At 40.6% G+C, this 23715-nt stretch overlaps 1 protein-coding gene across 1 annotated transcript in view; it reads left to right on the forward strand.

Moving 5' to 3' along the window:
- Window positions 1–22978, forward strand: part of TRIP4 (thyroid hormone receptor interactor 4) — a 66678-nt gene extending 43700 nt beyond the window's left edge. The window contains exons 12-13 of the mRNA XM_029238843.1: window positions 9800–9902; window positions 22674–22978. Of these exons, the coding sequence (XP_029094676.1) occupies window positions 9800–9902; window positions 22674–22741 (171 nt within the window). The 3' untranslated portion in view covers window positions 22742–22978. The remainder of the gene's footprint in view (window positions 1–9799; window positions 9903–22673) is intronic.
- The last annotated feature ends 737 nt before the right edge of the window (window positions 22979–23715 follow it).

Raw genomic sequence — 23715 nt, forward strand, 5'->3', positions numbered from 1 at the left:
TGCAACAGCTAGCCCAACTCTAAGCAGTTCTTTAACATCACAGCTCACTTGACGGAGACAGGGAATGTATTTTCAGAATTCTCATGAAGACTAGAACATTTACTTGAGTTTCTAGGTCAGAACAGACTGTCTTTAGAGTTGTTTGCAACCTGGGTATCAAGTGCCCACTTGATGAGTTGAGGACTGCCATGCTCACTTTTTTTTTTTCGGTACGCGGGCCTCTCACTGTTGTGGCCTCTCCCGTTGCGGAGCACAGGCTCCGGACGCGCAGGCTCAGCGGCCATGGCTCACGGGCCCAGCCGCTCTGCGGCATGCGGGATCCTCCCGGACCGGGTCACGAACCCGTGTCCCCTGCATCGGCAGGCAGACTCTCAACCAGTGCACCACCAGGGAAGCCCCGTTCTTTTTTATATTCTTTTCCATTATGGTTTATCCCAGATATTGAATATAGTTCCCTGTGCTATACAGTAGGACCTTGTTGTTTATCCATTCTGTTGGGTTGTCCAAAAAGTTCATTCTGGCTTTTCGTATGATGTTAGGGGACAACCCGAACGAACTTTTGGGCCAACCCAATATATGTAATAGTTTGCGTCTACTAACCCCAAACTCCCAGTCCATCCCTCCCCGACCCAACCTCCCCCTTGGCAGCCACAAGTCTCTTCTTTATGTCTGCGAGTCTGTTTCTGTTTTGTAGATAGGTTCACTTGTGCCATATTTTAGATTCCACATAAAAGTGATATCATACGGTATTTGTCTTTCTCTTTCTGACTTACTTCACTTAGTATGATAATCTCTAGTTGCATCCATGTTGCTGCAAATGGCATTATTTTGCTCTTTTTTATGGCTGAGTAGTATTCCATTGTATGTATGTACCACATCTTCTTTATCCACTCATCTGTCAATGGACATTTAGGTTGTTTCCACGTCTTGGCTATTGTAAATAGTGCTGCTATGAACATAGGAGTGCATGTATCTTTTTAAATTATGGTTTTGTCCAGGTATGTGCCCAGGAGTGGGATTGCTGAATAATATGGTAATTCTGTTTTTAGTTTTCTGAGGAACCTCATACTGTTTTGAATAGTGGCTGCATCAACTTAAATTCCCACCAACAGTGTAGGAGGGTTCCTTTTTCTCCATACCCTCTCCAGCATTTGTTCTTTGTAGACTTTTTAATGATGGCCATTCTGACTGGTGTGAGGTGGTAGTTTGTTGTAGGTGTGATTTGCATTTCTCTAACAATTAGCAATGTTGAACATCTTAGGAATGTGGCTTTTGAATTAGCCTTGAAGCATATTAATGATAAAATCTATCACTTTTTGATCAGTTATTATGTGCCAGACCTATTACGTATGTTATTTTCTAATCCTCACAACAACTTGATACCAAGCAAGGTATCTTTACTCCTCTTTTAGAGATGAGAGAACTTAAGACTCAGAGTTAAGATAACTTGTGTACTGTCAGTCAGTAAATGGTAGAATTGGGGTTGCTGTTCAAGTCTTCCTACTTCCATGGTAGGAAAGCATATTCTAAGGGAGAGGGAGTAATGTGAGGTGGAAAGTCATGGGCCTGTATGGAGAATAATAGCAAACCACTTTGTTGAATGGAAAGGTATGTTGTGGTCAGATGGTAGATAGCTTTGAGTGATAAGCTACAGAGGTAAGACTTTTTTCTCTAGTCCATTGTGGGATCAGGGAGGGGTGTTTTGAAGGTCATCGGAGCCAGAAAATGAATCTGGCAGCAATGTGGAAGATGGATTGCGGTGAAGAGACTGAAGGTGGGAAGTCTAGTGAGGAGACACTTGTCATCCAGGTTGGATATATTTTTAAAATCTGTTCTAGGAAATGGCAGTGGAATGAGACAAGAGGGGTGGGGACAGATGCAAGGTTTTATGTAGGTAGATTCAGTCACTTAATGTGACACCTTCATTTTACCTATAAGTAAACCCAGGCTTAGAGAGAAAGCAGTCTGCTTGATCTAGAAGGAATCTGCTGTAGCGTTACAACCTTGCTATCTTTTTGCAACCTGTTGAACGCCTTCTTAGTTTGTTATCCAGTGTACTTTATGAACCAGGGGGCAAATTATCTCCTAATTTAAGACGTTATTACTCGGAATATTATATAATCACACATTCAGCAAGTATTTGACCATCTGTCATATGTCAGGCACTGTGCTAAAGATTAAGGATCTGGAGTTTTAACAAGATATTCCATCCCCTCTTGAACTTTTTAAGTCTTCTAGAAGAGACTGAGACAAGAAAACCCAACCCTGATAATTATCATATGACTAAAGGAATGCATAAAGGAAAGGATCTCACTTCTAACTCAGCTTGGCTGGAGGCAGGGTGGGGAGAGTGAAGAAACCTTCAAAAAAAAAAGGAAATCCCTGAAGAAAGCAGAATTTATATCTTCCTCAATATACCTTCCTATGTCTCCATGCTTTTGTCCCCCATGAGAATTCTATTCATTCTTTGAAAGAGCTCAGGTGTCCCTGTCTCCTGTAGAGTCTTCTCTGACCTCAACCCATTTCCTCCCTGACAGGATTAATTACTTCCTTCTCTGGGCTACTGTGTTCATATTTCTATTTACATTTTTAACCTTTTTTTTTTTTGGTAATTATATGTTCACATGTAGTTCCTTTAGGTCACCATCTATGTCAGCTCACCTTGTTGTCTCCAGTGTCCTAGCATATAGCTTGGCACATAGTAGGTGTTCACTTAACGGTGGTGACAATAAATTGAGGGGCAGGCACTGGTTGATATATGAAAAGCCTTAAATGCTATGTGAAATAATTTGACTTGTATTCTGAAGGCAACCATGTAAGTGATGTAATAAGATAATAAGATGTACATTTTAGAAAGATTGTTCTGGCAGCAGCAGGAAAGATGGACTGGATGAGGCAAGCCTGAAAACAAGTAGATGAGTTAGGAAATTATCATGATTGTCCAGGTGGAGGCATGATGGAGGCCAGCAACAATGCTCTGGCAGTTGAGTTGGAAAGAAAGGAACAGATGTTTGAAATGTTTAGGAGATAAAGTCTGTAGGACTTGGTGATTTGATTGGATGTGAAGGGAGACAGAAAGAAGTCTAAGATAAACTTTGGTTTCTGGCTGCGGTGAGGGGGTAAATGGTAGTACCATTAGTCTAGATGGGGTATACATAAGAAGAGTATTTTCTTTTAAGGAAAATGACTTTTTAAAATAAAGGAGCTGTGTGGCAAAGGAAGCCTGTATTGTAGCAGTAAAGGAGAGATGTTCTGTAGTATGTGATTGCCATACAAAAATCAGTTTTTCTATGATTTTTCAGTTGGACTTTTTAAAATATTTTAATCTGTTTTGTTCTAAAGGACATGTTACTTGATAAAGAGGTATTGTTGCTGTTAATAACACTATATTACTTGATAATGATCTTACCTTGATATGTTAACTCATATCAAAGGATTAGCTGAGCTCTCCCTCAGTAGTTGTTCTCAGTTGAGTCAGACGAGCCATTGGGAGATAAAAATCTAAAATTGGCAGAGCCCTTAACACAAGAGGAGTCTTAGCATTCTGAGATATTGGGGTAGATTTGAATGGTTAAGGACCTTACAATGTAGTATCTTTAATTAAGAGCAATTTTCTTTTGGTTCTCACTAGTTTAAGTTGGAGTGAAAGCCTGCTATATGCAAATTAAGACCAAAAAAAATCGTCATGAAAAAACAACAACAAAAAAACACAAAAATAATTGTCATGAATGGGTGATTCCCATTTAGGTCTTGAAGAATCAGGGCAGAAAATCTATGAGGTTAATTTTAGAGAAAATATAAGTTCTCGGGTTCTTTTGTGTGTGGAGGTTTCAGTATAGATAGCATTCCCAAGAGCACAGAAAGTCACACTGGGACCAAGATACCAATGCTGTGTGGCTTCAACCAGATCATCTTCCACAAGTGTCTGGAAGACCCAAAAGCTGCATCTTGCTTATCCCTTATTCCTCTTGCCTGGAGCAAATATGGATGGTCTCTGTAGCATTGAGCTGGAACCCTCTATGTTTGCTGCTAGGCACATGATTTGCACTGGGTACTGGTACGTGAGTTCAGCTATCCCACTTAGGGCCAGTTGGCATGATCTTTATCCAACTCCAGTCAAATATGCAGTAGTCATCTCATCAGAGTATCATGATCAATATGTTAACTCTGATGCGAAAAAAATCTTATCCTCCAGTATAGTGGGGCCAAGGTATTAGTTATCCTGTGAACACCTTGAATTGCTTTGAAGGAAAATGAGAACTATTTTCTTTTTAATGAGAACTATTTATCAGAGAACGCAGTTGTTTTCAGGATATGCTTCTTTGGATCTGTTGTGCTTGTGGCCTTTTTATCAGACTCATTTCCTTCTCTCTTTCTGAGTATTATCACCTCAATCTTCTTGGAGTTGGTTTTCAGCTAACTAGATTTCAGAGCCTGATTTCATGTCCTGTCTAGTTCCTCAAAGTTCAGACCAAGAAAACCTACAGCAAATATATGTTCTTTGTCAATGAGTTTCTTCTTAAATGTTTGCTTTAGCTGTTAGTCCTCTGGAGACAGGTGTAAGATTTACATATAGGTCATCTGGGGATTTTTTGGGAAGAGTGACATCATTTGGGACTTTCTGATCATTTCAGTACGAGGATTAAATGGAGTCTGGTGGAGTTGGTGAAAATGCTCACTTGGCTCTGAGTCAGTAGTGGTTGCCAAAAACCACTAAACTTTTTTTTTCTCTTATGAAAATGGCAAGAAAAATGTTTTCTAGTTGACTAGTGAACAATTTCCCTCTGGATTGGAGAAGAAAATGGCTGTTTAGTAGTTAATTATCTGTTGTGTTAGACAGCTATGAAACTTATGAGGCATGAAAGAAGAGTAGGCCCACCTCCCGCAATCATCAGGCTGGAAACCAGGTGATAGGAGTCATGTTATTGAAGACAAGAACAGCAGCGTCCTGAGGAGTCTGTTACTGAATGTAAATGGTTGCTTTGAGTTGCTTGGGCTTATAACCCACATTCCCTATCCTATCTATTGTGCCATCTCCGTGACCCTTAGTCTAGCATCCTCTCTAAACTGGATATGACATCGAGAGTTTATTCACGTTCTTCACAAATATGAACCTCCTTTTTCTTAATTTACTCTTTCTTTGAGTCAGCTGCATTTTAGTCTTTTGACTTTCAAACCAAAAATCCCTTTCTTGTAAGTCTTGTTGGTGTTTAATGTGGTCTGTCATGTCTAAGACCCAGTTGCAGAGATTATACTTTTTTGCAGGTACTGAGGCTCTGCCAAGCTGACTTTGCTTTAATGCATTTTACTGTGAAAAAGAATCCCTTCTCCCAACACATAGGCCTTACTTTTCTTTTCTTTTTTCTTTTTTTTTTCTTACTTTTCTTTATTCCTGTAGGCTTCTTTGCACTTCAGCTCTGTTTCTTGTAAGCCCCGTGAAATTTAGTGATAGACCTTGGGAAAAGGAATATTCACATGAAACTTGGATTTAGATTCAGCTGGGAAAGTTAATTTTAGTTTTTATCTCTATTGTAAGGCATGAATGGGTCCAAGGAACCTCTTGTTCTATAATTTCATTTATCCATCATTTTCCCCATTATTTGACATTTTCTTACTCTGTTAATATATGTCAGGGTAGTTTTCATTAAACATAGGGCCTTACTGGCCATTTGCCAAGACACAAAAGTTCTAATTTAGCTTGAGGGATAACAGGTTACAGAGTAGCACCTGCTTTTATCTAGAGTTTAGTCCTAAGTGTGTCCAGTTCCCAGCATGTGCATATTTAGAATGGTTAAGATAACTTAAAAGCACAAGTTGGTAAATTTTTTTGTTCTTTCATCCAACAAATATTTATTGATTGCCTACTATGTGCCAGGCATGATTCTAGGTGCTGAGGAGTAAACAAAACAGACAAAAGATCCCTCCCTTTGTGGAGCTTTTATCCTAGTAAGGAAAGTCCAAATTTAAAAATTTAAGTAAGTGAATTACATAGTATCAGATGATGGTAAGTGCTGTAGAAAAAAAAATAAGGTAGGAGATGGGGGTTAAGAGTGCCAGAAGACCCACTACAAAGTTGACATATAAACAAAGTCCTGAAGAAAGAGAGAGGAAACCATGTAGATACCTAGCAGGGAAAGCATCCCAGGAAGAGAGGTAAGCAAGTACAAACATCCAGAGGCAGGAACAAGGAAGCCTGTGTGGCTGGAGTGGAAAGTGGGGAGAGTAGTAGGAGAAGGCATCAGAGAGGAAATGGGGGCCAGATTGTCTAGGGACATGTAGGTCATAGTGAGGACTTAGTCTTTTATTCTGACTGATGAAAAGCCATTGGAGAGTTTTAAACAGGGGAGTGACATGATCTGATATATTTTTTAAAAATAGCTCAGCCTGCTGTGTTGAGAATAGGCAAGAGGGAGGTTAAAGGGCAGAAACAGAGAAACCAATTAGGAAGTTATTGTGGTAATCCAGGGAGACATTGTGATGGCCTGAACCAGGGAAGTAGCAAAGGAGGTCTTAAGAAGTGGTGAGCTATTGGGTATCTTTCGAAGATAGAGTTAACAGGATTTCCCAGCGGGTTGGTTGTGGGGTTTTTGGCCTGAACAACTAGAAAGATGGAATAGCTATTTGTTTTAAAGGGGTATGAATAAGAGAGGGGCAGGTTTGGAAAGGAAATCCAGGACCTTGATTTTTTATTTTATTTTATTTTTATTGTGGTAAATATACATAACACAAACTTACCGTTTAAACTATTTTTAACTGCACAATTCAGGGGTATTAAGTACATTCACGGTGTTGTGCAACCGTCCATCTCCAGAAGTTTTCATCATCTCAAACAGAAACTTTGTACCCAGTGAATATTAACTCCTCTTTCCTCCTTCCCCCAGCCCCTAGTAACCTCTATTATACTTTCTTTCTGTATGAATTTATCTTTTTTTGCTTGTGAGATCTTAGTTCCCTGACCAGGGATTGAACACCAGCCCTGGCAGTGAAAGCACCAAGTCCTAACCACTGGACCACCAGGGAATTCCCGAATTTGCCTATTCTAAGCATCTCACATAAGTAGACTCATATAATATTTGTCCTTTTGTGTATGGTTTATTTCACTTAGCATAATTTTTCTAGGTTCATTCATGTTGTAGCATGTATCAGAATTTCATTCCTTTTTAAGGCTTAATAATATTCCATTGTATGTATATGCCATATTTTGTTTATCCATTTATCTATCATTAGACATTTGGATTGTGGAAACCACTGGCTATTGTGAATAATGCTGCAGTGAACATTGGTGTACAAATATCTGAATCCCTATTTTCAGTTCTTTTGAGTATATACCTAGAAGTAGAATTGCTGGATCATACGGTCATTCTACGGTTAACTTTTAAAAGAACCACCGAACTGTTTTTCACAGCAACTGCACCGTTTTACGTTCACACCAGCAATGCATGAGTGTTCCAGTTTCTTCACATCCTTACCCATGCTTGTTATTTTTCCTGTTTTTTATTTTCGTTTTGTTTTATAATAAGTCATCCTAGTGAGAGTAAAGTGGTATCTCATTGTGGTATTGATTTATATTTACAGGACCTTATTTTTTTCCTGTTTTATTGTGATATAATTGTGTATAACATTGTATTAGTTTAAGGTTGTACAACATGAAGATTTGATATATGATCTATATATTGCAAAATGATTACCACAATAAGTTTAGTTAACATCCATCACCTCTCCTAGTTACAAATTCAGGACCTTATTTTTTAACTTTGAGACTGGAGGAAATAGCCAAGGTTGTGAATGTAGAGAGAGATGAGGTCTGAGGTTTGACTCTTGAAGTACTCCAGCATTTAAACGATGGGGAAATGAGGAGCAGTCAGTGAAGAAGCAACACCAGAAGGAGAATTGTATCCTGGAAGCAAAGTGAGGAATGTGTTCAAGAAGGAGGGAGAGAAGAATTCTGTCAAGTTCTACATAAATCAATTAAGATGAGAACTGAGAATTGATCGTTTGATTTGGCAGCATGGAAGTGAACGCTAACCTTTACAAGAACAGTTTTGGTGGAATGATGGGAGTGAAAGCCTCTCTATAGTGAATTCAAGAACAAATAGGAGACAAATTTGAGGCAGAGTGTATAGATAATCTTTTAATGCATTTTGTTTTGAAAGGAATCTGAGAAATGGAGCAGCAGCTGGAGGAGAATGTGGGATCTGGGGAGTTTTTGTTTTATGGCAGACATTATAGAAAGTATGTTTGTTAATGGGATTGATCCAGCAGAGAGAGAACATTTATTGATGTGGAAGAAAGAGGAGTGAAATGGCTTGTAGTTTTGGAAAAGCGGAGCTGTGAAGTCCTGGCAGGTTTGTCCTCTGCCTTGACACTCTCTAAGACACAGAGAAGAGAGAGCAGGAAAATTGAAGTAATGTGAATGGTGACTGTTGCTGCTCTGGCCTCTGGAGAATTAGGTTTTATTTGTCCCAAAGCACCTCAACAGTAACAGCTGACCCTGCTTTTCTTTGCATTCTAAAGATCCAAAGGATAAGGAAAGAAGAAAGTTTCTCCTTCCATCTTTAGTCTTTATTTTCTACCATGAGCATTTTGAATGTTCATGTGAATATAATTGTGAGTGCCTGTGAATATAAATGTGGCTGATACTTGATATTAAGCTATGTTTTGTCAAAGTACATGCCACACCTGTCCCACACAGAAACCCATGGTATGTGGGCAGGACTAAAAGCCACTGTAAATCCCTTCTGTTTCTTCACAGCTTTGGGACAGAGTAGTCAGTAAAGAAGTTGCCTGTTTATGCTTCCACTAGTTACAGAGACATTTGAATTTTCTTATTTACTTTACTGAAGCGTCCATTTTTACTTTAAAGCCTTTTATATCTTAGAGGACACATCTTAGCAGGTGAATAAGAGTGGAAAATAATTTCATACTTTTTAATTACTAGGAGAAAGGCTCCTCCGATGATGAAGTCTGACCCACAGCCATAGTCAGCTTTTGGGTCGTATTTATCCAACATGCTAAACACAGGACATCCCAAGATAGGAAATAATGAAGTACCTGGTCAGTTGGGCATTGCTAGAGAGCACTTACTGCCAACCCCAGTTGTTCCTTAAGTTGTGATTGTGTGGCCAGATAGTCTTACTCTACGTTCTGTGTCTGTCTTTGCAGAAGGAGTAAAAGTCCTAAGTATTCACACAGATTTGTTTTGTGATATGAGATCCAAAGGAGGCTTCTAAATTATTTTCAGAATTGCTCTACCATTACCTTTTCACCCTAAGTGAGTCTGGAATGCATCCAGCAAAACAACTTTGGCATGTTCATACCTTTCAGAATGAATCATCTTCCTTCCCTTTAGTGAGAGAAGGGCTCTGTTGATTGTTTCTGGCAGAATTTCCACAAATGTTCTATTTTTCTTAAATCTTCCACTGTTTCACTTGAGCTGAACCTGGGGGTGCCTGATGTTCCTGAAGGAGACCTCTGAATCTCCCAACTCACAGTCACTTATATTGAAAGACTAGTCAGTTTTGATTCTCTGGGAAGATGTCAGGCATCTTTTTTGAAGAAGTTGTTTCCATTATAGGAAGTCACAGATGGTGGGCAAAAGACTGTATAAGAATACTGTGCTAAAGCCTGGGGAAAGTTGAAGGTTTGTTCTTGCTTACTGAGCATAATCCTCTTTACCTGACTGCGTAATGGAGAGTACTATTATCAGAATGTTGAGGTGGATTCTGGGACATCCTTTGATCTCTTTGAAATTCAAAATTTGTTCCAACTAGCCTGAACTTTTTATTTTTATATTTCACAGTATCCAGACATGAGTCAAGAATCTGATTCTCCATTTGTTTTCATCTGCACAAATCCCCAGGAAATGATTGTGAAGTTTCCTATTAAAGGAAGTCCAAAAATCTGTAAGTCACAAGCTTTGATGGTCTAATTTTTTTCTTTTTGTCTTGAATCTCACTTGTTTAACTTAAAATTTTTTTTCTCTTTTTACCCTGTTCTATGTCATCTCAAATATTTGGAGGATTAGTAAAATTCTACTTATCATATACCTGAAACTAACACAACATTGTTAATCAACTATACTTCAATAAAAAAAATTCTATTTATCAATAACTTTAATGTTAAGTTAACTACAGTATAGCCTTTCCAAAATATACCTCGATCCACAATTATTGGTATATGAGTGAATCACTCTAAACTTCCATTTAGGACCCCATTACCTTTAAAATCCTATTTGTCAGCCAAGAGTACGTTTGCCCCACTGTACTGTTCTTAGTAAAGGAAGTATTAAGCCAGTGCCAGTGGCAACATTGTCATTTATGCATTGTTCCTCAGTATTCAATCTGAGAATAAGACTTAACTTTTTAAGTGTCTATTTTTGAATGTCTATTTTGGAGGTACCACTTCCCACTATTCCCTTGATTACTGCTTCCTAGAGCTCTGCTCTAGCCCTCTTGCTTTTCATCCTCTTTTTGAAATCTCCTGATTGTTTTCTTTTCTGTAATGTTTGCTTTTATGTGTTTGTGATTATAGTACCCTCTGCATATTCACTTCTTAGGAGTGCTTGTGACTTGATTCTTTCAACTTCCAGCTCTTCTTCAACTCCCAACTCCTCTTTCTCTGTCTAGTGCTACAGCAGCATCTTTTATTTCCAAGGAATCTCAAGAAACATATAGTGGTGTCCTCTTTGCCTAACTTCCCATTTTTTTTAAAAATAAATTTATTTATTTTGGGCTGTGCTGGGTCTTCATTGCTGTGCGCAGGCTTTCTCTAGTTGTAGCCAGTGGTGGATACTTTTTGTTGCAGTGCACAGGCTTCTCATTGCTGTGCCTTCTCCTGTTGTAGAGGATGGGCTGTAGGCGCGTGGGCTTCAGTAGTCGTGGCTCGCAGGCTCTAGAGCGCAGGCTCAGTAGCTGTGGCGCATGGGCTTAGTTGCTCCGCGGCATATGAGATCTTCCCGGACCAGGGATTGAACCTGTGTCCCCTGCATTGGCGGGAAGATTCTTAACTACTGCGCCACCAGGGCAGTCCCTAACTTCATTTTAAAAACAACATCAGCGGAGGAGCTTCAAGATGGCGGAAGAGTAAAACGTGGAGATCACCTCCCCACAAATACATCAGAAATACACCTACACGTGGAACAACTCCTACGGAACACCCACTGAATGCTGGCAGAAGACCTCAGACCTCCCAAAAGGCAAGAAACTCCCCACGTACCTGGGTAGGGCAAAAGAAAAAAGAAAAAACAGACAAAAGAATAGGGACGAGACCTGCACCAGTGGGAGGGAGCTGTGAAGGAGGAAAGATTTCCACACAGTAGGAAGCCCCTTAGCGGACAGAGACTGTGGGTGGCGGAGGCGGGTAGCTTCGGAGCCACGGAGAAGAGCGCAGCAACAGGGGTGCAGCAGGCAAAGCAGAGAGATTCCCGCACAGAGGATCGGTGCCGACCAGCACTCTCCAGCCCGAGAGGCTTGTCTGCTCACCCGCCGGGACGGGCGGGGCTGGGAGCTGAGGCTCGGGCTTTGGAGGTCAGATCCCAGGGCCAGGACTGGGGTTGGCTGCTGAAAACAGCTTGAAGGGGCCTAGTGCACCGCGGCTAGTCGGGAGGGACTCCGGGAAGAAGTCTGGAGCTGCTGAAGAGACAAGAGACTTTTCCTTGCCTCTTTGTTTCCTGGTGCGCGATGAGAGGGGATTAAGAGCGCTGCTTAAAGGAGCTCCAGAGACGGGTGCGAGACCCCGGAGACCGGCATGAGACGCTAAGGCTGCTGCTGCAGCCACCAAGAAGCCTGTCTGCAAGCACAGGTCACTATCCACACCTCCCCTCCCAGGAGCCTGTGCAGCCCGCCACTGCCAGGGTCCCGTGATCCAGGGACAACTTCCCCGGGAGAACGGCACACCTCACGCTGGTGCAACGTCCCGCCGGCCTCTGCCGCTGCGGGCTCGCCCGGCATTCCGTACCCCTCCCTCCCCCCGGGCCTGAGTGAGCCAGAGCCCCCGAATCAGCTGCTCCTTTAACCCCGTCCTGTCTGAGTGAAGAACAGACGCCCTCAGGCGACCTACATGCAGAGGCAGGTCCACATCCAAACCTGAACCCCAGGAGCTGTGCGAACAAAGAAGAGAAAGGGAAATTTCTCCCAGCAGCTTCAGGAGCAGCGGATTAAATCTCCACAATCAACTTGATGTACCCTGCATCTGTGGAATGCCTGAATAGACAACGAATCACCCCAAATTGAGGAGGTCGACTTTGGGAGCAATGATATATATATTTTTTTCCCTTTTTCTCTTTTTGTGAGTGTGTATGTGTATGCTTCTGTGTGTGTTTTTGTCTGTATAGCTTTGCTTTTACCATGTGTCCTAGGGTTCTGTCTGTCCGTTTTTTGGGTTTTTTTAGTATAGTTTTTAGCACTTGTTATCATTGGTGGATTTGTTTTTTGGTTTGGTTGCTCTCTTTCTTTCTTTCTTTTTTTCTCCCTTTTATTCTGAGCTGTGTGGATGACAGACTCTTGGTGCTCCAGCCAGGCATCAGGGCTGTGCCTCTGAGGTGGGAGAGCCAAGTTCAGGACACTGGTCCACAAGAGACCTCCCAGCTCCACATAATAATATCAAACGGCGAAAATCTCCCAGAGATTTCCATCTCAACGCCAAGACCCAGCTCCACTCAACGACCAGCAAGCTACAGTGCTGGACACCCTATTCCAAAAAACTAGCAAGACAGGAACACAACCCCACCCATTAGCAGAGAGGCTGCCTAAAATCATAATAAGGCCACAGACACCCCAAAACACACCACCAGACGTGGACCTGCCCACCAGAAAGACAAGATACAGCCTCATCCACCAGAACACAGGCACTAGTCCCTTCCACCAGGAAGCCTACACAACCCACTGAACCAACCTAAGCCACTGGGGACAGACACCAAAAACAACGGGAACTACGAACCTGTAGCCTGCGAAAAGGAGACCCCAAACACAGTAAGTTAAGCAAAATGAGAAGACGGAGAAACACACAGCAGATGAAGGAGCAAGGTAAAAACCCACCAGACCTAACAAATGAAGAGGAAATAGGCAGTCTACCTGAAAAAGAATTCAGAATAATGATAGTAAGATGATCCAAAATCTTGGAAGCAGAATGGAGAAAATACAAGAAACGTTTAACAAGGACCTAGAAGAACTAAAGAGCAAACAAACAGTGATGAACAACACAATAAATGAAATTTAAAATTCTCCCGAAGGAATCGATAGCAGAATAACTGAGGCAGAAGAATGGATAAGTGACCTGGAAGATAAAATAGTGGAAATAACTACTGCAGAGCAGAATAAAGAAAAAAGAATGAAAAGAATTGAGGACAGTCTCAGAGACCTCTGTGACAACATTAAATGCACCAACATTCAAAGTATAGGGGTCCCAGAAGAAGAAGAGAAAAAGAAAGAGACTAAGAAAATATTTGAAGGGATTATAGTTGAAAATTTCCCTAATATGGGAAAGGAAATAGTTAATCAAGTCCAGGTAGCACAGAGTCCCATACAGGATAAATCCAAAGAGAAACATGCCAAGACACATATTAATCAAACTCAAAACTTAAATACAAAGAAAAAATATTAAAATTAGCAAGGGAAAAACAACAAATAACATACAGGGGTATCCCCATAAGGTTAACAGTTGATCTTTCAGCAGAAACTCTGCAAGCCAGAAGGGAGTGGCAGGACATATTTAAAGTGATGAAGGAGAAAAGCCTACAACCAAGCTTATTCTGCCCAGGAAGGATCTCATTCAGATTTGATGGAGAAATTAAAACCTTTACAGACAAGCAAAAGCTGAGAGAATTCAGCACCACCAAACCAGCTTTACAACAAATGCTAAAAGAACTTCTCTAGTCAGGACACACAAGAGAAGGAAAAGACCTGCAATAACAAACCCAAAACAATGAAGAAAATGGGAATAGGAACATACATATCAATGATTACCTTAAATGTAAATGGATTAAATGCTCCAACCAAAAGACATAGACTGGCTGAATGGATCCAAAAACAAGACCCGTATATATGCTGTCTACAATAGACCCACTTCAGACCTAGGGACACATACAGACTGAAAGTGAGGGGATGGAAAAAGATATTCCATGCAAATGGAAATCAAAAGAAAGCTGGAGTAACAATTCTCATATCAGACAAAATAGACTTTAAAACAAAGACTATTAGAAGAGACAAAGAAGGACACTACATAATGATCAAGGGGTCAATCCAAGAAGAAGATACAACAATTGTAAATATTTATGTGCCCAACATAGGAGCACCTCAGTACATAAGGCAAATACTAGCAGCCATAAAAGGGGAAATTGACTGTAACACAATCATAGTAGGGGACTTTAACACCCCACTTTCACGAGTGGACAGATCTTCCAAAATGAAAATAAATAAGGAAACACACGCTTTAAATGATACATTAAATGAGATGGACTTAATTGATATTTATAGGACATTCCATCCAAAAACAACATAATACACATTCTTCTCAAGTGCTCATGGAACATTCTCCAGGATAGATCATATCTTGGGTCACAAATCAAGCCTTGGTAAATTTAAGAAAATTGAAATCATATGAAATATCTTTTTGACCACGACGTTATGAGACTAGATATCAGTTACAGGAAAAAAGCTGTAAAAAATACAAACACATGGAGGCTAAACAATACACTATTTAATAACCAAGAGATGACTGAAGAAATCAAAGAGGAAATCAAAAAATATCTAGAAACAAATGACAATGAAAACACAATGACCCAAAACCTATGGGATGCAGCAAAAGCAGTTCTAAGAGGGAATTTTATAGCAATACAATGCTACCTTAAAAAACAAGAAATATCTCAGATAAACAACCTAACCTTACACCTAAAGCAATTAGAGAAAGAAGAACAAAAAACCCCAAAGTTAGCAGAAGGAAAGAAATCATAAAGATCAGATCAGAAATAAATGAAAAAGAAATGAAGGAAACGATAGCAAAGATCAGTAAAACTAAAAACCGGTTCTTTGAGAAGATAAACAAAATTGATAAACCATTAGCCAGACTCATCAAGAAAAAAAGGGAGAAGACTCAAATCAATAGAATTAGAAATGAAAAAGGAGAAGTAACAACAGACACTGCATAAATACAAAGGATTATGAGAGATTACTACAAGCAGCTCTATGCCAATAAAATGGACAACCTGGAAAAAATGGACAAATTCTTAGAAATGCACAACCTTCTGAGACTGAACCAGGAAGAAATAGAAAATATGAACAGGCCAATCACAAGCACTGAAATTGAAACTGTGATTAAAAATCTTCCAACAAACAAAAGCCCAGGACCAGATGGCTTCACAGGCGAATTCTATCAAACATTTAGAGAAGATCTAACACCTATGCTTCTCAAACTCTTCCGAAATATAGCAGAGGGAGGAACACTCCCAAACTCATTCTACGAGGCCACCATCACCCTGATAGCAAAACCAGACAAAGATGTCACAAAGAAAACTACAGGCCAATATCACTGATGAACATAGAAGCAAAAATCCTCAACAAAATACTAGCAAACAGAATCCAACAGCACATTAAAAGGATCATACACCATGATCAAGTGGGGTTTATCCCGGGAATGCAAGGATTCTTCAATATATGCAAATCAATCAATGTGATACACCATCTTAACAAATTATGGAGGTTCCTTAAAAAACTAAAAATAGAAATACCATACAATCCAGCAATCCCACTACTGGGCATATACCCTGAGAAAACCATAATTCAAAAAGAGTCATGTACCAAAATGTTCATTCCAGCTCTATTTACAATAGCCAGGACGTGGAAGCAACCTAAGTGTACATCAGCAGATGAATGGATAAAGAAGATGTGGCACATATATACAATGGAATATTACTCAGCCATAAAAAGAAACGAAATTGAGTTATTTGTAGTTAGGTGGATGGACCTAGAGTCTGTCATACAGAGTGAAGTAAATCAGAAAGAGAAAAACGAATACCGTATGCTAACACATATATATGGAATGTAAGAAAAAAAAAAAGGTCATGAAGAACCTAGGGGTAAGATGGGAATAAAGACACAGACCTACTAGAGCATGGACTTGAGGATATGGGGAGTGGGAAGGGTAAGCTGTGACAAAGCAAGAGAGTGGCATGGACATATATACACTACGAAACGTAAAACAGATAGCTAGTGGGAAGTAGCCACATAGCACAGGGAGATCAGCTATGTGGATTATGACCACCTAGAGGGGTGGGATAGGGAGGGTGGAAGGGAGATGCAAAAGGGAGGAGATATGGGGACATATGTATATGTATAACTGATTCAGTTTGTTATAAAGCAGAAACTAACACACCATTGTAAAGCAATTATACTCCAATAAAGATGTTTAAAAAAAAAAAAACCAGCATCAGCAACTCTCCCATTTGCTCATGTCAGTTACTATTTCATGACTCTGTGACAATGCTTTCCCATTGTGTGAACTGGATGCTTCTGAGGCATGCATTGTTGTCGGCTGTGCTCAATACTATGTCACCTTGTTCGTCGTGGACCAACTATTTTATATAAATCTGTTCTGTAAAGAAGTACTTCTCAGACTGTAATGTAAATAAAAGTCACCTAGAGAGCTGTTAAAACACAGGTTCCTGTGCCCTTCTCCCAAGTGATACTAATGCTGTTGATTAGCTGACTGCAGTGTGGATAATACTGCTTTTGATCACAAAATGAAATGCTTGGAGTATGAATTTAGATTCATGTATATTCACTGCAAAATTCAGGCAACCCTCATGATTTGTGAAACATATTCCTGAGATTCCTGCAGGTCAGAAAATCTGAACATAAATTGCCCTTCACTTACACAATTTACTTCATACTTTACCCCACCTGTTAGCCAGGTGGCCCTGGAAATTCTTTTTCCTTCTTCTTCACTATTTAGGATTTAAATCTCCCTTTTTCTCTCCGTTTTAGGTTGAGAAATTTTACCCCTTCCTACTCTAGTCCATTCTTACCTTACTGTGGGCACTGATGGCAACACTGGTGGTAGGAGGAAAACGTGGTCAGTCTTCTCTCCCAGACCCACTGCTACTTGATCTTTAGTCCCAGTTACCTTTTCATAGCTTCCTTTCTATCTTGGTTTTCATCTGCTGCTTAAACTCCTGTGAGAAAATGTTTTGTGTAAACAGAGTTTATATATTTCTCTGAAACGTTTTACTTCAGTATTTTCTCCTCCCAGAGACCCACCAGCAGCACACATATGACCTTCATTTTTCTCCACAAGGTTTAATAGGAGGCGGGGAGGGTGATGGTCTTAAGAGAAAGCGTTTCCCCGTTCCTTCTGTTGGTTAAAAGCTTTAAAAAGCGAAAATGGGCTGTGTGCTTGTTTTAGGGACAGCAGGGCTGGAGAGAAATTGTGAGACTGCAGCTTCTTCCATGGTAGACCAGACCAGGTGAAACATGGGTCAGAAACAATAGGTAAAGTTAGGGGTTGGTGGGGGGGGGGGGTTGGGGGCAGTGGAGAAAGAATAGGTTGACCGATCTCTGTGTCTCAGAAAAAAACTTATATTGAGAGGGAGCCAGCCTACCTGAGGATTTAGTCTGGTGTGAAGTTTCTATTCCCTGTAACTCTTCATTCCTTTGTCCTTCATTCATCCTTACTGTCTTTAAAAACCTTACACTCTGCCAGAACTTCCTTCCCTTAAGCCATAGGGACCACCTCCAGTAGTTTACAGTTGGAAAATTCTTTAATCCCACTTCCATAGGGGAAAATACATACTTGGCTCTTTTTTTTTTTTTTTAATAAATTTATTTATTTAGGGCTGTGTTGGGTCTCCGTTGCTGCACGCGGGCTTTCTCTACTTGGAGCAAGTGGGGACTAGTCTTTGTTGCGGTGTGCAGGTTTCTCATTGCGGTGGCTTCTCTTGTTGCGGAGCACAGGCTCTAGGCGTACGGGCTTCAGTAGTTGCAGCACGTGGGCTCAGTAGTTGTGGCTCATGGGCTTTAGAGCACAGGCTCAGTAGTTGTGGTGCACGGGCTCAGTTGCTCCGCGACATGTGGGATCTTCCCAGACCAGGGATCACACCCGTGTCCCCTGCATTGGCAGGTGATTCTTAACCACTGCACCACAAGGGAGTTCCTATACTTGGCTCTTAATTTGGAATGCTTCACATTTTCTTTTAGAATATTGTTACATGAAGTGGTTAAGTTCCATGGTATTAATAATATTAATACTCTACTTCAGTTACAGCTCTGTGCCTTAAATATTTTTTTCTTGTGGGATGGCTTAGGAACCTGACCCCTTTTCTTTTGTTTTTTTTAATTTTTAATTTATTTATTTATTTTTGGCTGCATTGGGTCTTTGTTGCTGTGTGCGGGCTTTCTCTAGTTGCGGTGAGCAGGGGCTACTCTTCGTTGCAGAGCGCGGGCTTCTCATTGCGGTGGCTTCTCTTGTTGTAGAGCATGGGCTCCTGTGGTTGTGGTACGCAGGCTCAGTAGTTGTGGCTCACAGGCTCTAGAGTGCAGACTCAGTAGTTGTGGCACACGGGCTTAGTTGCTCCGCGGCATGTGGAATTTTCTCAGACCAGGGCCTGAACCCATGTCCCCTGCATTGGCAGGCAGATTCTTATCCACTGCGCCACCAGGGAAGCCCCTAGCCACTTTTCATAGATTAGTTCTATGGGAAATTTATTCTAAGTTCCAAACTTCTGACTTGCAAATAACTGTCTACAATATAACTCATTTACATGTTGTATCACGTGTATATATTTGCTTTAAATTAAAGGCATATATTTTTATTTATGTTTTTGGACATGTAAACTTGAGCTTGCTTGACCTAAGGATAATTGTGCTTCTTGAAGTTGAAATAATTCAGAAAACAATGTGCAATATGAAATCACTTGGCTGTGTGTCTGCTCAAATTAAGAAACGCAAAAAAGTTAAGTATAGTAGGATATGTAGGTTGAATGCTCAAAGAGATGAAGGTAATTTTTTTACTTTAAATGAACTACATGCTTTATAAGCTCATGCAAATTCTGCCTTATATCTTATGCAAAGCATGTGAAAATCCCTATGAGAGTTATATCGATTGATGGCAAATAGTTTTTTCCCTTTTAACTTCTCCTCCATCTGCTGCACATGCATTTGATTTTCTTTTAGGCACCATGATTGAGGATGTGGTTTAACACTGAAATGCTGTATGTACTAAATGTAAAAATATTGGGGAAATACAGAAACTAAGCATTATCTCTCTGCTTTTAAGAGAGTGTACTGTATATTACTGTAGTTAACTGTCCAGATCCCAAGTCTTAAAAAAACAGGCTAAACTAGAACTCAGAGTTCAGAGGGCATCCACGATAACTGCTTCTTCATGCAAGGAGCCCCAGTCCGTGGCCTTCATTGCCCAGCTAAACCAACTGCTACTATTGGCGGTCACTATGGCAGATATTAGGGATGCAAAGAAGTTTTTAGTTGTAAGGAGCTCACAGATTGCTGGCACATGTATGGTTTTCTTAGGTTAGTCTAGGGGATGAAAGACTTTCTGAATCCCTGGGAGTGCCCTGGAAATCCTTCGTCCTCTGTATCTCCTTCCTCCCATCAGTTTTCCATTTTATGATGTCATCATTGAAGCCAGAGATTAATTGGCCTACCATTGAGTGCTCTGCTCCAGTGGGTTGATCTTACCTGAGCTGGTCTCATGTGAGGGCTTTCACAGTCAGACTGGAGTTTTATGAAAATTATATTTGGAATATTCTTATCCAGTAAAGCTTTGGGGAGCCTGAAATAAATATAGTTAAAAGTCTTGCCTAGAGTTATCTGGTAAATATGGTAAAGTAAAAGTAAAACTGAGACCATAACTAAGAAACACAACTCCCAAGCCTTAGCATAACTAACGCGACTACCGTTAATTTTTCAGAGAACTTTGAACTCATGAAGCACTTTAATGTATATATTTTTTAATAAATTTTATTTATTTATTTATTTTTGTCTGCGTTGGGTCTTCGTTGCTGCGCACAGGCTTTCTCTAGTTGCGGCGAGTGGGGGCTACTCTTCGTTGTGGTGTGCAGGCTTCTCATTGTGGTGGCTTCTCTTGTGGAGCACGGGCTCTAGGTGCGCGGGCTCAGTAGTTGTGGCACGTGGGCTTAGTAGTTGTGGCTCTTGGGCTCTAGAGCACAGGCTCAGTAGTTGTGGCGCACGGGTTTAGTAGCTCCGCAGCATGTGGGATCTTACTGGACCAGGGCTCGAACCTATGTCCCCTGCATTGGCAGGTGAATTCTTTTTTTTTTTCGGTACGCGGGCCTCTCACTGTCGTGGCCTCTCCCGTTGCGGAGCACAGGCTCGAGACGTGCAGGCTCAGCGGCCATGGCTCATGGGCCCAGCTGCTCCGCGGCATGTGGGATCTTCCCGGACCCGGGCACGAACCGGTGTCCGCTGCAACGGCAGGCGGACTCTCAACCACTGCGCCACCAGAGAAGTCCCTTTGATCTATATTATTTCAATTAATTATTTGATTAAATGATTCAGTATATGTAAAATACTTGGTACAGTGCTTAGTATATAGAAAAACACTTAGCATTAGCTATAATCCTCTCAACAACTTTGTAAGTTAGTAGGAATTTTTTCTTCCTTTCATTTTATAGCTGAGTGAACAGGTTTACAGAAATTATATTTTGCTCAGGTCTTTCTACCTCTAGGTTTCCTGCTCTTCTCACTTTATCACATTGCCTCAGAAACGAAGTATTCCAATTTACATTTCATTTTTAGGGCACAGTATCACAGAGCTGCAAAGGGCCTTCAGTACTGTGTAGTCCAAGTTTCCTCATAGCATTGAAAAAGTTGAGGACAAGAGTAACTAGGTGATTTCCTCAAGGTTATACAGATAGGTAGTCTTAGGACTAAAACTGGGACCTGGGTCTTCTAACTTATTCAGTACAGAGAACTAGAAGTCTGTGGTCCTAGATGGAATTCTAAATTGTGTCCTAGCTTGTCCTAAAACGCTTAATGAGACGCAATACTTCTTTGTACCTCTGGGTACCACCAGCTTTACAATGAGTACTCTTTTATGTTTATCTGATATCTGCTATTTTTGGTTACTTAGTAGTCCCTATAAAGTAAACGTTTTGAAATTTGTGGTGTCTGCTTTTCTTTGTTTAATTCATTTATTGAGCACCTGCCATTTGGTAGTCTTAGGGATACAACGGCAAACTTGCCTCGTAACAGGGCCCTTTGCCAGGTTGCTGGCACATGTTTGGATTTCCAGCAAGACAGCCTGGGGGATGAAAGAACTCCTAAATCTCTAGGAGAACTCTGTGCTCTAAAGCCCAAATTAAAGTCAACATCATTGTGACTGTTGTGGACATCATTTAGGATATCACTTAGTGATGGTTTCTAAGGAAGCCCAGAGAAGGAAGTAATGTTATTCCAGAGGCAGATGTCGCCCTGGAAAGATGAGGAAGAAGAAAAAAATTAAGAAAACAGGGAAACGTGTTAGATTGAAGTAATTTTTTTCACACTCTCCTTGTGCAGTAGTCCGGACATGTATTCTTACCTTAGTTGGACAAATGAGAATATTGAAGTCCAGAGAGATCTAATGACTTGCCCCAAGTCACTCATCTAGTTGGTATCAGACAAAGGAGGACTAGAACCTGGGTTTCCTGGCTTTGTGTCCAGTGCTTTCTCTCTTATACCTGATTACTGCAACAAATGAAAATGACAACATACAAGGGGCAGTGGTTGTGGGTATAGGCCTGAAGTACACCCAGCTGCTTTTGTTTTTGTTTGTTTGTTTATTTAGTGCCAAGGCTGAACTGAACTATTTCTGTTTCCAACATCAGCAACTCTATTGACTTAAATAAGACTTTTTGTGGGAGAAAGCAACCTGCAAGCTCTGTTCTCAGGCCAGGCAGACAGGAACTCTGATAGTTTTTCTTCATGAGATGGATATTTCCTAAGGCAGCAGCTACCACTGAACCCAACTTTATCCTGGTAGATCTGAGAAGTCAGAGGTCGGAGACCACATCTGTGAAGTACCTCTCATTAGGGTCACCTGGGACAGGAAGGTTGCTTGTTTTCTAACTTTAACACTTAGGAGAGTCATACAGCCTATGACCTTTGCCCTTCTTAACTGGTGATAGGGGCCCTTTGTCAGTAAAGCATTCAGTGTGGATTCTACTCCACTGTTTCAGGTCACTCCCCCTATTAAGTCTGAGGCAGCAAAGGAGTGAGTTGAACTGCTTTTCTCACTGTGAGGGAGGTACATGCATTATGCTCAGCCAGTTAACAGGTCAGAGGAATGGGTTTCCCACTGTGTGAAATGTCTTCCTTTATCATTATGTGTGTATTCTTTAAAAACCTGCCTTAGCATCAGGCACTCTGGAAAACGCAATGTTTCTTTTCTAGTAACTACAAAATTAGAAATATTAACTTCTTAGATTTTTAGGTGAATACTCATTGTGTCTGTGTACGTACGTACATTTGTGTGTCCCTATACAGTGTTCCCATTGCTTCCTCATTCTTACAGAATGAAACTCTGAAGTTTGAAAGTGTCTGAGTCCTGAAGCAAGATAATTGAATGTGACAGCAGCACAGTAACCAGAAGACCTGGGAGGCCATGAAAGATTTGCATTGCAAATATAAAAAATAAATAATGAGGCTTCTTTTTCTCCCTTACAGGGAAACTGGATTCCAAGATCCATCAAGGAGCAAAGAAGGGGTTAATGAAGCAGAATAAAGCTGTCTGACCCAGGAAAAAAGGAACTATACAGCATAGTGGAGTTTTGTGTACTAAAATTGCTATCCACTGGTCCTTTGGAATTGAAGCAGTAGACATCTAAAGGCTTGGCATCAGGCTTGAACCTCTCAGAATTTAAACTCATCAAAATCTGTATATTTTTCTTAAAGAGTGGGATTCTTACTTTATGTAGTGGGTCAAAAATCTTTGGATACATTATTTATAAAGACTTATTTTAAAAATTCTAGATCTTTGACATTTTTCTCAGAATGATACAGAAGAAAAAGGAACAAGTTGGAAATTATTTTCCTCTCTGAGGCTTGGATTTGTTTTAGTTAGGAAAATTCTTAACCTAGGTTAACAGTATTTTAAGGGACCACTTGAATTTTAAAGTTTTTTTTTTTTTTCCAATGATAACCTGGTAGAGTATTAGGATGTTTGAGGAATTGTGTTTAATAGAAACGTGTGATTGGACAGAGAGGTTTTTAATCAACTTTGCTGCTCTAGTCCAACATCTCTTCAAGTGAATAGTATTCAGCTGAGTAACCTTCGCTGGCCGATTTTGGTGGGGGGTGGGGTGGGGGGATAACCTGAAGAGGTGCTGCCACTTTGTTCTTTGGTTTGAGACATTAGGACATAAGAGGATCAGACTGGGATGAGATAGAGCCACCTGCTAAAGCAGCATGAAACCGCCCTGTTTATTTTGTTGGTATTGCAAAAGTATCACTTGGATGGAGAATTAGAAACAAACAAAAATAAAATCCTTTCAGTAAATGCATCAAAATATCCCAAAATGCTGAAACCAAACCCTTTAAGCCATCCATACCCCAAGAAGCTATGAGCTTTGGAAAAATAGGAGGTTGGTTTGAAATGAGATTTTTACTAGTCATTCTGGTCCCACTTAGTGAAGCACTTTTTTTCTGAGGCTGTTCAGAAGAGCTGTCAGAATCTCATTTGCTGGCATCCTCAGGAAATTCACGGTCT

This window comes from Monodon monoceros, unplaced genomic scaffold, assembly GCF_005190385.1.
Source record: "Monodon monoceros isolate NGI ecotype Baffin Bay Population unplaced genomic scaffold, NGI_Narwhal_1 Super_Scaffold_21, whole genome shotgun sequence".
In the NCBI taxonomy this organism is placed as follows: domain Eukaryota; kingdom Metazoa; phylum Chordata; class Mammalia; order Artiodactyla; family Monodontidae; genus Monodon; species Monodon monoceros.